Source organism: Paramormyrops kingsleyae, chromosome 8 (assembly GCF_048594095.1).
Source record: "Paramormyrops kingsleyae isolate MSU_618 chromosome 8, PKINGS_0.4, whole genome shotgun sequence".
Lineage (NCBI taxonomy): Eukaryota > Metazoa > Chordata > Actinopteri > Osteoglossiformes > Mormyridae > Paramormyrops > Paramormyrops kingsleyae.
Genome location: NC_132804.1, coordinates 39,967,486 through 39,982,185, shown reverse-complemented (window position 1 = coordinate 39,982,185; position 14,700 = coordinate 39,967,486). Strand labels below are relative to the sequence as shown.

Sequence of the window (14,700 nt, the reverse complement as noted above, 5' to 3'; positions counted from 1 at the left end):
CTTGCACTGGCTTTGAGATAGACTGATCATCCATTCACAAGCCATTAAACATGGGGTAGAATCATCCACTCCCAGGCTATTAGACATATGGTGTAGTCATAAACAGTCGCGGATGTTTACACGAAACCATGCATCAAACAAAGAATAATGATTCGTAAGACAACCATTTCAAAATGGTAACAACAAACGGAGCGAACGCTATTTCAAAGGTGGTTGTCTTACATAGATGGACAGTCTACGCTGTACATACCACAGGAGCTATGGAGCACAGGCATAGAAGACATGGCCCTTACCTTTTTAATTTAAACAGATCGTGGGTCGATGCTTGTGAAGGTGATTAATCTGTCAGAGTTTGGAAATTATCGTTAGTTATCGGGAGACTATTAAGACTATTAAGCGTGTGAAGATTTTTGACTTCATGACTTCATTCTAGTTATTACTTAGGAGATATCTACAGTTTCTGTTAGATGTGGTAACGTTTTCTACACCTTCTCTCTGAACCAAACTCCTTTCCACCTTCACTGTCTTGCCTTCCCTCTGTCACTCTCTGTGTCTCACTCCATGGGTCTGTTAACACCATACTGAAGGAGTGGGCTAAAGCACTGCAATGCTTAATATCAGCACAGGGTTACTGTATTTACATCCCACATCTAGTTAAGCCAACAGAATTTCAATAGCAATAAAACCCTCCCATGATAGCTCTTTGGTATTCATTGTAGTTAAGCAATCACTGATTTCACAAATGCCATTGGTCCCTCAGTAAGGTGGACAAGCAGAGAGAGTGACTTTGTATTTCACTCCAGGTGATGGAGGGCGACCACTTGATCGGCTTGGTAACCAGAATGGTGGACCACTCACCCAGAGCCAAATTCTACCTGCAAGTAAGAGAGGAAGGATTGTCAGAGAGAGGCAGACTATGGGCTCATAACCCTTGCAGGAAAGTAAGGAAAGAGCCATAACCTATCACTGAGGGCCATAGCTTCCCAAATATAGTGAAAGGAGGGTAATGAACATAATTTTGCATGATTACAGAAAGTGCAGAAAGTGAGCTCTTTTAGAATTATTCTAATCAACAGCTGAGTAAGAACTGTAGCTATCTAAAATACCGTGTTGACCCAAATATAAGACACCCCAATTACAAGATAACCCCACCCCCCACATTTTCTGCAACTCTTATTGGAAAAAAGTTTTAGAAATACCAAGTTTTATCTTGCCACCACAAGCAATTACAATAAGTTTATGAAACGGCAAACATTCCAATAAACAAATGTATTATTTAGGGGGGAATAAGGATAGATAATCAATATTACAAACTCCACAACCCTATAGGGCACAGAATGTTTTTGATGCAGCAGACCCACATAATAAGAGCAAAAAACATATTGTGGCGAGTGGTTGAGTCAGGTATATGACAGCTCTTTTAAAATGAAAATTACATACTCTTTATTAATAGCCACTATCAGCAGTATAGACAAGGAAGCCAACAATTTACATGACACTCACGATTAGACACTAACGAAACACATGCATTCCACAGCAAACATTACACAGTTTACAATCAACCTAAATACACAAATACATGTATTGATCTAGTCAATTTAAAGATATGTGCAGTGCAGAGCAATGCATGCCAGTTTCTGCTGACAAACCCGCACCGTCAGCCAATCATGCACTGTGGGTGGAATTACGCCTCGTACCACATTGTATTGCTAAAACAGCGTTGATTGTGTCTACTACAGGGCTGCACCCTTTGAAGGACACGGCCATGTAGCTATTGTAGGCTGATTCTTTTTAAAATGGTACATGGACTGCATTTATATAGCGCTTTTCTACTCCTACAAGTACTCAAAGCGCTTTACAATTTCTGCCTAACATTCACCCATCCACACTCACATTCATACACCGGTGGTGGAGGCTGCCATGCAAGGTGCCAACCTGCACACCAGGAGCAATTTGGGGTTCAGTGTCTTGCTCAAGGACACTTTGATGGGGTCAGGAAGAACCAGGGCTCGAACCTGCAACTTTCCAGTTGCCGAACGATAGCACTACCTCCTGTGCCACTATCTTCCCCTTCGATTGCTCTAAAATCCACACAAAGAATCTTGGGATAGGTTGGCCCATGAATGATCCAACAGATTTCGAAGCCGCAGTTGAAGGAGCCTTTGAAATGGGGACAGCCTTGTTGTACCAACTGTGATGTATTTGTTCTTCGCATGCAGCCTTAGAAGGTTGCAGCCCCGGAATTGGGACAAAGCTTATGTTTGAAGTATGCAGCTACATTTTCCTAGGATGTGGATACTTTATATCATCTACATTTGTATGTGAATAATGACATTTAAATTCTATTCCTTGAATAGATGATCACAGTTTTTTAGATGTAGATTTTTTTTGGGGGGGGAGGGGGACGACAACACTGTCTTATATTTGGACCAATACAGGTATACAAAATCAATACCAAACCTAAGTTGAAAAGCTACATCCTTATCGTCATTAAATATTAAACAATACCATCTGAAGGATAAGGTCAATAGATGCAGAATGACCCTAGGAAAAGTCAGTTATACTACTGAAGGGATCGCAGTGGGAATTGTTACATAAAGCCTGCCTCTCTACTCTCTGGAAAAAATACAGCATGAAGACATTAGATATTCACCATACTTCACAGAACATTTATATTTTATTGCCATTTTCTGGTCTGTTTGCTTGTGTTATTTCATGTTCTTCTCTTATTTATAAGCCCAGCTTTATTATTAATCCATCAAACTACCATCTAACTGTGGGGCGCAAGATGATTTTCTGAATTCTTTAAAAGTAAATAAAAGTTTGTATTGTTTCTTTTGTTACTAGTCTCCCCACTCTGACAATTTTATTGCTAGCATTCATGTAGTTGGTTGGCGATAATGTGTCATGGTGAACTTAGTGAAATTTATCATGGAGGAATTGAATCGTGTCATATTTTTTGGAGAGTGTGTAAGGTAGGCTTGTAATAATATTTTCATTGGTGACCCCCACCCACTCGCTCGACAAAATTTATCTTGGGGGAATTTAATCATGTTTTAGTGACGCATGAAAGAACAGGCACAGATCTGGTGAACCTAATTGCATTAAGACTAGTCACACAAACTGACAAAGTGCTCCAAGGGTGCTGGGTATATAACCTGACTTTGCACTGCCCTAAGCTTCACTCTGAACTGTGTGTGTGTGCATGTGTGTGTGTCTCTGTGTGGTATCTAATTAAGTAAATGACCACAAAGCATAGTTTTTGCCCATTAAAAGTACAGATAATTAAATTTGTAATGGGAAACCTTTCGCGCATTATCAAGGCTACAGACAGGGGGGGAAACCGGGTCAGTTGTCCACGGGCCCTAAGTCAAGGGGGCACAAAAAGGCCCTCTAACCTTTTAATAATCTGCTGTAATAATGTGTGAAAAAGACATATTTGTGAAAACTTTATATAATATTTGTGAATTACACAAAAGCTTTTTATGTTTTATCTTCCTTGATTTTTCTTGACATAGTGGTCGATCAAACAAACTCATGGTCTTTCCAAAAGCAATTCCTTATAATGCAGAAAAAGCAGCAACAACAGCAACATATTTAGTTTTCAAACATTTTTTTTGTTAAATATGCCTGAGATGTCAGAGAGGTGATAAACCTAGTTTAACAGTTCATAGATTTCCAGCAGACCCAAAAAAGATACAGTAAGTTGATTGTAGCAGTCACATGGGGGAATTGGTAGCCCACTGAATACACATTTGTGTGTTATTTCTATGTATGATTTATGTATGGGTTTTTTGTATGATTTGTTTATTTAAATTAGATTTTAGTTTCCAGTCAGTTTAATTTGTCACTTTTTTCACGTTATGGACTTGTTTTGGGGCAATTCTAATTTTAAGTAAAAATGGAAATAATAATGACTTAATTAATAATGACTTAATTAATAATGAATTATCAATATTGTTTGATTTGAAAAAAATCATGCTAAAATATTTTTGTTGCAACCCGCGCGAGAAAACGAGCAGGGAGCAGAGAAGCAGACTAAGGAAGCCGTGAATACGGGTAAACAGGGTTTTTTTAAAGCAGACAGGGAGCAGCACAGGATGAACGTTAATGACAGATTTGGGGAAAACTGACTCAGACGCAGACTAAATACACAGGACAAGTCGAAAATAACAGGCAACAGGTCGTCACAATCGCAATTGACACGAGGTAACGAGGGGGGCGTGGCACACAGGAGGATCGGACAAGCAGGTCATGACAGAACCCCCCCCCCCAAAGGCGCGCACTCTGGGCGGAGGAGACAAGACCGGGAAAACAGAACCTGAAAAACAAGAGCAAAAAACATCAACGGGACTCAGGGAACAAAACCGAAACACAGAACAAGCACAGGGACAAGAAGTACGACAAGACCTGACACAAAACAGGGAACACAGACATGCAGATCAGGAAAGGAGACACAGAGGGCACAAAGAACGGAGGAACAAAAGGACCAGGAGTGAATGGAGGAGACACAGAGGGACGAAGAGCAGAAACAGGAGGGGCGAAGGAAGGAGGCGGAGCAACAAAGGCGGGAGGACAATGAGGAGCCGAGTGAACCACCGCAGGCAACAGGCAGCTGCCGGAGGGGCCGCAGGCGACAGGGAGGCAGGAGGGGACCACAAGGGGATCGAGGAGACAGACCGAGGGACAGACGGAGAGAACGAGGAGGGAGTCGGAGGGAGCACCAGGAGAGGCGAGGAGGGAGTCGGAGGGGAGGCTGACGCAGGCAAGGAGGGAGGTGGAGCCGCGGCAGGCAACGGCGCAGCCACAGCCGGTGAAGGCACAGCCGACTGATGAGTCGGAGGAGGGGCAGCCGCAGGCGACCGACGAGCCGACGGTGGGGAACCTGCAGGCGACGACAAGGTGTTGGAGGTGGGACCGAGGACTGTCGATGAGGCTTCGGAGGGGGACCCGCAGGCGACCGCCAAGCCGGAGCCAAAGGACCTGCAGGCGCCCCCCGAGCCCCAGCCAAGGACATCGAGGGCGAGCCAGGGGGCAGGGTAGGCGGGACCCTCCCCTTACGGGACACCAAAAGGCGGGGACCAGACCGTAATCCACCGTGCTGGGGCGGTAGTAAAGGAACTCTCCCCTTGGGGGGGTCCATCAAGAAAATCCCCAGGGGTCCCATTCAAGCTCCTCCTCTCCTTCTGTCCAGGAAGGAGGAGTAACAGTCAAGCAGTCCGGGACCTCCTCAAAGACAAGAATTGGGGTCCTGGGATCAAGTGCAGGAGGGTTTGGAGCAGGGTCAGGGATTGGGACGGGCGTAGCCGAAGCCGGAGTGTCAGGCGCGGGCGTAGCCAGGGCATCGGGCGCGGGTGGGCTGGGGCAGGAGCTGGAGCAGCTGCAGGTGTAGCCGGGGCAGGAGCCGGAGCACCTGCAGGCGGAGCCAGAGCATGAACCACGGGCGACGCAGTGGCCGGAGGCAGGACCTCGGGCGACGCAACAGGCGGCGATGCAGCAGGAACCTCGGGCGACGCAGGAGGCGGCGATGCAGCAGAAACTGCAGCGACTGGCAAATCAGGGCCAACAGGGGGTGCCGCAACGACCGCCAACACAGGGCCAACAGCCGGAGCCTCGCTGGCGCCGCAGCCAGAGCCTCGCTGGGCAGTACAGTAGCTGCCGGGACAGGCAGATCAGGCTGAACAGGTGGGACAGGCAGATCATGCTGGACAGGCGGGACAGGCAGATCAGGCGCCAGTGGGTCGGGAACATCAGGTGTAGCTGTCAGGGTTGGCGTCTCAAGAGCAGGCGCTGCCCCTTTAAGGGACCGTGGAACTCATAGGATGGCATACCAAATTGCCCTGGCCCCTTTAAGACCCAGGCGTGAGTCCTGGAAGGGGCGAGCTACCAGCGTTGGCCGAGTAGCGGCTGCATCCGACACACGCTCGTGCTTCAACCCGGTAGCGGTGATGTCGGGAGCGAACGCCGCTGGGCTCAGGATCAGGGGGAGAAGCAGCGGCGAGAGAGACAGCCCCCAGGACCATTGTTGACTTGTCTGGGCACCTCCGGGTTCGCTTCTTATTATGGCTTATAGTCGGGGACACGTCGGGCAGATTAGCCAGCGGGTCTATGGGCAGACCACAATCTAGGGCAGTCTGCTGCCTGTTTATCTCTGCCACCCGACTTCGGAGCTACCGTAAATTCAGCCTCACCTCTTCGGCCAGGAACACATCCTTTGACGGGGAAATCCCTCGCAGGACGTCCCCCGTATGAATCGCTAAGGTGCGAGCGGCAGGGTCCTCCTGGATGTCTAGCTGTTGCATCCAGTATACAGTCTCGCTGACTAGCGTGCGGTATTCTGTCTCCGTCAGTGGAGGCGTCTTCTTTCCGAGATCTGTCATTCTTTTGCAACCTGCGCGAGTGAACGAGCAGGGAGCGGAGACGCAGACTAAGGAAGCTGTGAATACGGGTAAACAGGGTTTTATTAAAGCAGAAAGGGAGCAGCACAGGACAAATGTTAATGGTAGATCTGGGGAAAACTGACTCAGACACAGACTAAATACACAGGACAAGCCGAAAATAACAGGCAACAGGTGGTCACAATCGGGAATTAACACGAGGTAACGAGGGGGGCGTGGCACACAGAAGGATCGGACGAGCAGGTCATGACAATTTTACCATATCACCCAGCCCAAGACTGATATAAAAATTAACAAACAATTGTTTTATGTACTGTCTGTCTGTCATTAGACATTGCAGCATTAATAAAATAAGGATAAAACTCTCACATTTGATATGATAGGGTGATTTTCTGGAAGTTTCCTGTATGTATACATAACCAGCCAGAAAATACGTATATGCTTCTAAACTTTTAAAAGCTTTAAACTACTGACACATGAATTCAGACTTGGTGTAAACTGGAGAGTTTATGAGTCATTTTTGACTTGTCCACAGAGACAAGCAAGACACAGCAGGCCTGCGAGTTCAGAGATATTACTTTTGCATATATTACTTTTTACCAATGTTTTGTACTTCACTATTCCGTGGGCACTTTTGGTCATGCACAGTGTAACGTAAATTTTGTCATCAGGGTTTACACCGGCTGCAGACATTGCCTAAGGCGTAGGCCAGATTTTTGTTGTCCAGCGGAGATCATGCACATCCGTGCACGTTGACAACACATGTTCAAGTCATCTGTTACATTTTTTACTGCAATGTCACGTAAAATGCTGGTCATAGTACAAATGAGAAATAAATAGAACATAAACAATTAGACATAAAAATATGAATGATACAAATTACACTTTAAGACATATAAAATGAAGTATGGATTACCATCAAACTGGTTTGGAAAGATGCAAAATGTGCATGTGGAATATGCAAAAAATTTATTGAAGTAGTTTAAGCGTTATATACATTTTTTTACTTTTACATTTCCAGTTAATCCACACAGAACATCTAGAAATTGTAGAGGTGGAGGAGTAAGTATTAGATGGCTGGAGCTGGTGATGGGATGGGCCATGGAGTACATTGATGTTGTTCCAAGAGTCCTTTATGTAGTTGTTTTTTAATTATTATTATTATTATTATTATTATTGCTTTTCATTGGACAGCTACAATATACAGGTGAGAAAAAGGTTTGGGGTCTGAGTGTCAGCCATTTATCCAGCACCCCTGTAGCATTTTTAAGGTTAAAAATTTAGGGCCCAGTGGTAATGCATCTACTCTGCCGAGCACAGGATTTGATCCAGCAACCTTCAGATCACAGGCATAAGACCCCACCCCAAACCAATAAAAAAGTAATAATGGTTTGATTAATTTTCTTCCACCTCCTCTTCCCTTTTCCTTTCATCTCATGACTTGCATTTACTGTCTGTCTTGCTTTGCTTTCATCCAAACCCTTAAATTATAAAGGACAAATTTAGTCCACTAAAAATACTGATTCACGGCAAAATGCTAAACACAGCCTTTCTTATTTATCTAAAAGTCGAATATCTTATCTCTAAAAGAATGGATGCTGAAATCATTATTAACAATGTTGTTCAAATGATTGACTGGTTTTGAATGATTTTCTCAAAACTGAGCAAATTATTACATGTTTACAATATAATTTTAGACCATCGGAAACCAACACTTTACATTTGCAAAACTACATCTGTTTTAGACTACATGGTGTGATACTGTATAAGAATATTTTCTGGTCCTAACTACAGTGTTTAAACCTGTGCTGGTTTTTAATAGTCATTCAGTTTTTTTCCTTTCTTTCCAGCAGGTTCCCCCATTCCATAAGGTCTACAGGGACATTCACCCCTTGTACAAGGCTAATGAGATTGAAACTGGCGTAAGGCTTTTCATTCTTACTTAATTCTGCATTTAATCATAATAGTTTTTATTGCTGTCTCTCTGCTGTTAAGAATAAAATTTTAATATACCTTTAATTTTGTTACTATTCAGTCATAAACAGTGATGTTTGTGAAGATGACCTTTGTAATCTCCTTTCTGTAGAAATTACTGGGCCGACTATGTGACCAGCACAGACTTTTGAAGGAGCAGGAGGCAATAGTTCAGCGTCTCCGTATGGAAAAGGTATGTCTAACATTGTAAATCCAAGAACTCTGACTGCTAACACTTTTGGGAAAAGGCTGATAACATGTACGCATTACTAGGGCAAATGAATGAAGTAGTGGGTTTCAAAATCAATATCTAAATCATGAGGCTTGAAAGGTCAATTCTTACATTACAATTAAACTTTATCTCCCAAAACTTGTCTAATCGTAAGTAGAAGACCTGATCATTCATGCTTACTGGAATTATCGGTCATTCCTTTTTGATTTACTAAGGAAGTTATCAGCAATTTTTGTTTAGGGCTTTCAAAGGAAACGAAGTGTCATACTACATTTATTATATTCTAACTACAGCTTTTAGAAAAAAAAGCCACCTTGAAGAATCTGGAGCAAAACCAAGTGAAAAGTATCTGGTAAAGATGAGTTTCCTTCCCTGACAATTATTATATGCTGACTTATGGCACCCAGGAGAGCTTGGAGGGGGCATTGGTGGCCACACACCATGAACTGGAGGTGTACAGGAGCCAGCCCTCTGTTACCAGCAAGCTACAGCTGAAGAAGGAGACACTGCAGAACCAGCTCATCAATATTCGTGGAGAACTCTCACAGTCATCTAGTGTAAGACATGCAAGCTGGGATGTGGCTTAATGGGTGATGAAAGGCTACTAGGAACTCAATGTTTGGTGGGAGGGGTGTGAGTTACAACATACAAAGCATAGAAAACAAAATACCATTGACATCTAAGGCATTACGGAGTGGTTGATGGTTGTTGACTTCAATAATATGTTATATGGCAAGGAGAAGACAGAAAGTCACCTGTTGTAATGTTTTAGAAACACAGGACGGAATGATGATGAAAGACACATTTGCTAATAGATCAACATGCCAAATGTGAACAGTGACAAATCTAATTACAGTTTTTTTTTTTTTTTTAAAGTTGTATGCCTATGTATAAGTTTGAATAACAATAAGTGCTTCTCCTCTTAATAATATTAGGCCCTGACCACAACCAGGATGGAGTTTGATGCACTAGAGGATGAAGTTAATGCTGTTCATGGTGACCTCTGGGAACAGCTTAACGCTGGTGGGCAGGTAAAGCGACACCTATAAGCCAGTTGTGTCCTAGGTTTCAAATGGCCTTCTTTTAATTTAGTTCAGTATACTGATTCTGTCATGTAATTTTTTCAATCATTTTAGAATGTACTATAATAATAAAAGCTTAACAGCTAAATTAAAACTTGATAATACAGAAGTAGACTTTTTCGTATCAATTATTAACAGGCCTAAATTATTAATTACTCATTCATTATGCATCCCTACAAAATCTCTCTTTTTCCCACCATGGCCCCGTTAATGTACTGATTAATGTTTCAAGACAGAGGTATACGCCCCCCCCCCCCCACAATCCGCCTCTCTCCATCCATGCACATGTCACTTTCAAGAACTGTTTTTTTTTTTTTTATTTCTTGTGCAATATGTCTGAAACGACAATGTACATAAAAATGTTTTTTTGCTGCTATACTGCTGTTAATATATTCTTATGTATATTCTATGTTAATTCTACTTTATATTCTATTTTCTATCTAGATTTTATATTTTTAAAGTTTAAGATTTTTAGTAGTAATACACTCTGCTAGGCCAATGGTGAGTCAATGCAACGTAATTTCGTTCTGATGTACACTAACCGGTGTATCTTCTGAATGACAATAAAGTAGCTATTCTATTCTAAAAGTGAGGGTTTCTGTTCTGTCATAAGCATCTCAGGGGGCCACCTCATGAATCTGATGAGCCAGTCCCCAGAGCAATTGGGTTTAATGGCCTTGCTCAAGGGCCCAAAGGTGGCAATCACTCTACTGGCCACAGGATTTGAACCAGCAACCTTCTGCGACCCAACCCACATAGCATAGCACATATCATTTTTTATTCTTTTGATTTTTTTAAATATAATCTTATTATTCTTATTATGATCCCAGTACAGCAGAAGTGCCAACAGAACCTACATTACCAAACATTTTTGCACAACCTGAGATTTTCTACATTTGAATGTTAATCACTTAACATTTGCTAAAAAAAATACTCAATATTCTTTGCTAACAATTAAATTTACAGCATGTTCACCTTTTTCAGTACATTCATTAGCAAGAAACCTTCATCAAAGTAACCTTCTCTAGCAGTTATAACAGCAGAGAAAATTCGAGGCATTCTTTTCTACAAGGGACATTAAATACTGCTCTGTTTCATGGGATGAAACAGTTAACCAGTGCATTTAAAGTTAAAGGACAGCCTAAAATTTGACTATGCCATCATCACACAACCAGTTAATATGATGTCAGACATGCACTGTCGCATACTTTTTCCATGCTCTAAAGGAAACTTGTTTTATTTGACTCAACTTTCCAGTGCTTAATAAGAAAAAAAACATCTGCAGTTTTTGAAATGCATAGAAAAGCAACCTGTGGTGTGCAAAAGTTTTTGACTGGTGGTGTAAATCAATTGGAAGACCAACTATTTAATAGGGAATGAAAAAACTGGCATCAGTTTCTAAGCCTTTGTTTTGCCTGATTTGATCATTAGATGAGGTCCCACTAACTTCTCATTCTGCTATTATTGGTCTCGGATCACTGATCTGCTCCAAAATCGGAATAACTTTTATTCATCGTTAGGGGTATATGATACAATTTTCCCATGGTTTGGTATGTTTCACAGTTCAATATATTATCAAACCATTCGGTATGCCATCTGTTGTTTAAATGTACAATGACATTTAAATTTTAGCCCTTGAAAATGCGACCCCAGTTTTTTATATTTATTTTTTGGGGAAAAACACAATTTTATATTTGTGCCAGTATTTATAAGAAAATGACAGGCATATCATAATACTGTCACATTGTACCGAATGGCTTGATAAAATACCGTATACAATGACACCCCTACCTGGTAAGTAAACATGATGCTACCAAGCTAAATATACAATTATTTGGAAACATAAACAGTTCATTGTTTAATTAAAGGGAGATGTTTTTTTTTCTTAAACATGAGGATACAGAAACCTACAATGATGTATTTGGGCCATTGTGTGTGTATATGTGTATATATATATATATATATATATATATATATATGTGTATATATGTGTATATATATATATATATATATATATATATAAAAACTGGGTTGAGGAGGGGGGTAAAATTACGAGAAAAACGTCAGAAATTAATGTCATATATTTACGTGAAAAAAATCTGATATTGTCTGATATTGTAAAGTCATAAGTTTGCGACAATAAAGTCCAAAATTTTGAGATTAAAGATGTAAATTTACGAGAAAAAAATCGGATATTCTCTGATATTGTAAAGTCATAAATTTCCAAGAAAGCAAACTCTGAAATCCTCTGAGACGTAAGTAGTAAATTTATGAGAAGAAAAAGTTGGATATTCTCTGAGTTTAAAGTGGCAAATATACAAAAAGAAAACCCCACAAATTTACGAGGAAAAAAATCAGATATTCTTTGAGATAAGAAAGTCGCAAATTTGTGAGAAATGTCAGATATTCCCTGAGATTTTAAAGTCATAAAAAACGAGGAAATCACGGAACCACAATGCCTGTGTGAAACTTCGCCAGTGGGCGCTTCACACGGCGCCTCACTACCACTGATGTGCAGCATCCATTTAAATTTTTACAATGTCTCTTCAAAGTTCTGTGAGACTATGAGACTGTAATGAAATGAAGTGAAAATGACATATGTCATGGATTTGTGTGCATAGGAAGGGGATGCACGTGGTGTGTATCAAAGAAATCAGAGATATTGCTCACTGTAGGCCTACTAGTCAGCATTATGGCATGCAATGTTTTAATTGAACCTCGGATAAAAATGACGGTGCAGCTGTACAGACAGATAGCCTGTCTTTGGGGGCTACATACGTATGGCAGCGTTAACTACGAGGTTAAATAACACTGGAATACAGTGATTTTGTTGCCAATGATGTCTGAATGGTTTTATATTAAGTTTATGGTGCTGATTAAGAATATGACTTCGGTTTTGCCAGATTGGCTCTAGTTTCTGAGATATTTAATATATTTAATGTATACTGTAGCCAACTTCTTTCCTCTGCAAATTCACAGTTGAATTCTGGTTTCAAAAAGTCAATTTATAGGCCTACAAATTAAAATATAAAATAATTATAATGATATTTCATTACCTAAGACATTGTTAAAGAGTCAAAAGACAGACCAAAAGCTATTGCATTTGTTATCACACACAAGTCGCATTAGAGGAATGCATTATTTTCATGGATGTCCATTATCTCAAAAACTAGAACCAGTTCAGCAAAAGTAATGGGATTTTTTAATTGAGCACCCTCAAAATACCCTAAGTCTATTAAAAAAACCTTAGCACCTGGAAAAATTTTTTTTTGTAAACCTCTGTAACTGACTTAACCGAACAAGCGTGATCTACCATAATACACATGACATAAAACATAACCTACCGACTCTACACATCTCATTTCAACACAGGTACACTTTCCTGATTCAGCCATGTTCCACCTCTTCACCGTGAGCGTGTGCCTCTGTGTGATTTTACAATATCAGAGAATATCCGAGCTTTTTCACGCAAATATATGACATTAATGTCAGAATTTCTGACTTTTTTCTCGTAATTTTACCCCCCTCCCCAACCCCATTTTATTTTTTTTATATACAGTGGGCCTAATACGCCGTCGTAGAAACTTTACTGTTACCATAGCCCCAAAACCGCGGTACATACCGAATGATATTGTTACACCCTTATTCACCATGCTCATTGACAAGAATACATGAGGAATGTTTTTCTGCCAATAAAAGAGTTTGAACTTAACAGTGAATAATAAGAGTTGCTCTGTGGTCACTGTTTAAGTATGAGTCTGTTTAGTGTGAGTATAATGTTAGGTAGGAGGCATGTAAAGTAAACAGACAGAATTAGCATATAGTTTCGGCCTATGTTAACTACATTATTTAGGGGATTCAGTGGTGGTTTAAAGTGGGAGAGCCATGATGACAGATGTATGTGTGTTGTGGGTCTGTAGCCATTAAGGGAGGAGGAAACATGTGTCGTATTTTTAAAAATAGGGATGTGCACTCATTCAAAGAAAGTTGTGTGCCAATGTGGCCAATAGCTGACTTGCACAGACCCTAAGTGTGTTGGGGGGACCTGGTCAAATCCAGCAGATTTTCTGCTGTTTTCCTTTGCTACTATTTTACGACTAAGCTGAATGAAGCATGCATATTGACACCAATTGCCATTCATAATCTTCATCATATGTTTTACTTCTGTATTTTACTTACTGCACAATAGAATGAGCTGCTGCATCGGCACATCCAGAAAGAGTTCTGGAAAATCCAGGATGTGCTTGAGGGACTGCAGAAGAACCCATCCCGGGGCATGGACACTGCCAAAAACAGAGGTAATAACAGCATAGAGGGTACTGTAGTTATTGACAGGCAGGGGGTCAGGAATAAATATTACCAAACTGTCTCTGTTAGTACCTTAGTGACTAAGAAGAGACAGAAAAACAATGCAGCACATCAAATTGTACATGGACTGTCATTGATCACATAAGTTTGAACACATTGAGTTTCAAACTTACTGGATAATTATTTACTGATCTATATTTGTTGAACAATGGAGTACATAGAGCCTTATGTTTTCACAGCATGTCTGTTTGTTCTGTTTGTTCACTTCTCTTCTACAGTGGTCAGCGGAGCATCCGGATCCTTCAGCACAAACAGCCCTGCCAGCCCACTGAGTTCTGTCAGTTTCACAAGCCCCCTCAGCCCCTTCTCTCCTGTCTCAGGCTCCCAGAGCTCCCCCTCCAAGCTGGCGGCCATGGAGGTGAGACCCCCTATTCTTCCCCTATATGTGGGTTTCAGTAGTATTGTGCAATCACCCCGAGAATACACAAAAATATTTCATCCACACTTTTCCCTCTGCAGTTGTTGTACCCAGTCAGATATAAAACAGATTAAACCTCCAGACTTTTAGTCACTTTCATTTTCTTCAGTTTTACCCACAAAGTTTGAAAACCAGATAATTCATGATTGCGAGTGGACAGCTCACAACCATTTGCATGGATCACATCCAATAATATTTATTTTCCATTTCTATAATAACCATCCTATA

The 14,700-nt window shown here is 41.2% G+C and overlaps 1 protein-coding gene across 3 annotated transcripts in view; it reads left to right on the top strand.

Moving 5' to 3' along the window:
* plekha6 (pleckstrin homology domain containing, family A member 6) overlaps positions 1-14,700 on the top strand; it is a 139,556-nt gene that overhangs the window by 99,809 nt on the left and 25,047 nt on the right. For all 3 annotated transcript variants that reach the window (XM_072715850.1, XM_072715849.1, XM_072715851.1), the window contains 7 exons: positions 804-881; positions 8,249-8,320; positions 8,485-8,565; positions 9,012-9,161; positions 9,540-9,635; positions 13,876-13,984; positions 14,273-14,412. In XM_072715850.1, the coding sequence (XP_072571951.1) occupies positions 804-881; positions 8,249-8,320; positions 8,485-8,565; positions 9,012-9,161; positions 9,540-9,635; positions 13,876-13,984; positions 14,273-14,412 (726 nt within the window). The remainder of the gene's footprint in view (positions 1-803; positions 882-8,248; positions 8,321-8,484; positions 8,566-9,011; positions 9,162-9,539; positions 9,636-13,875; positions 13,985-14,272; positions 14,413-14,700) is intronic.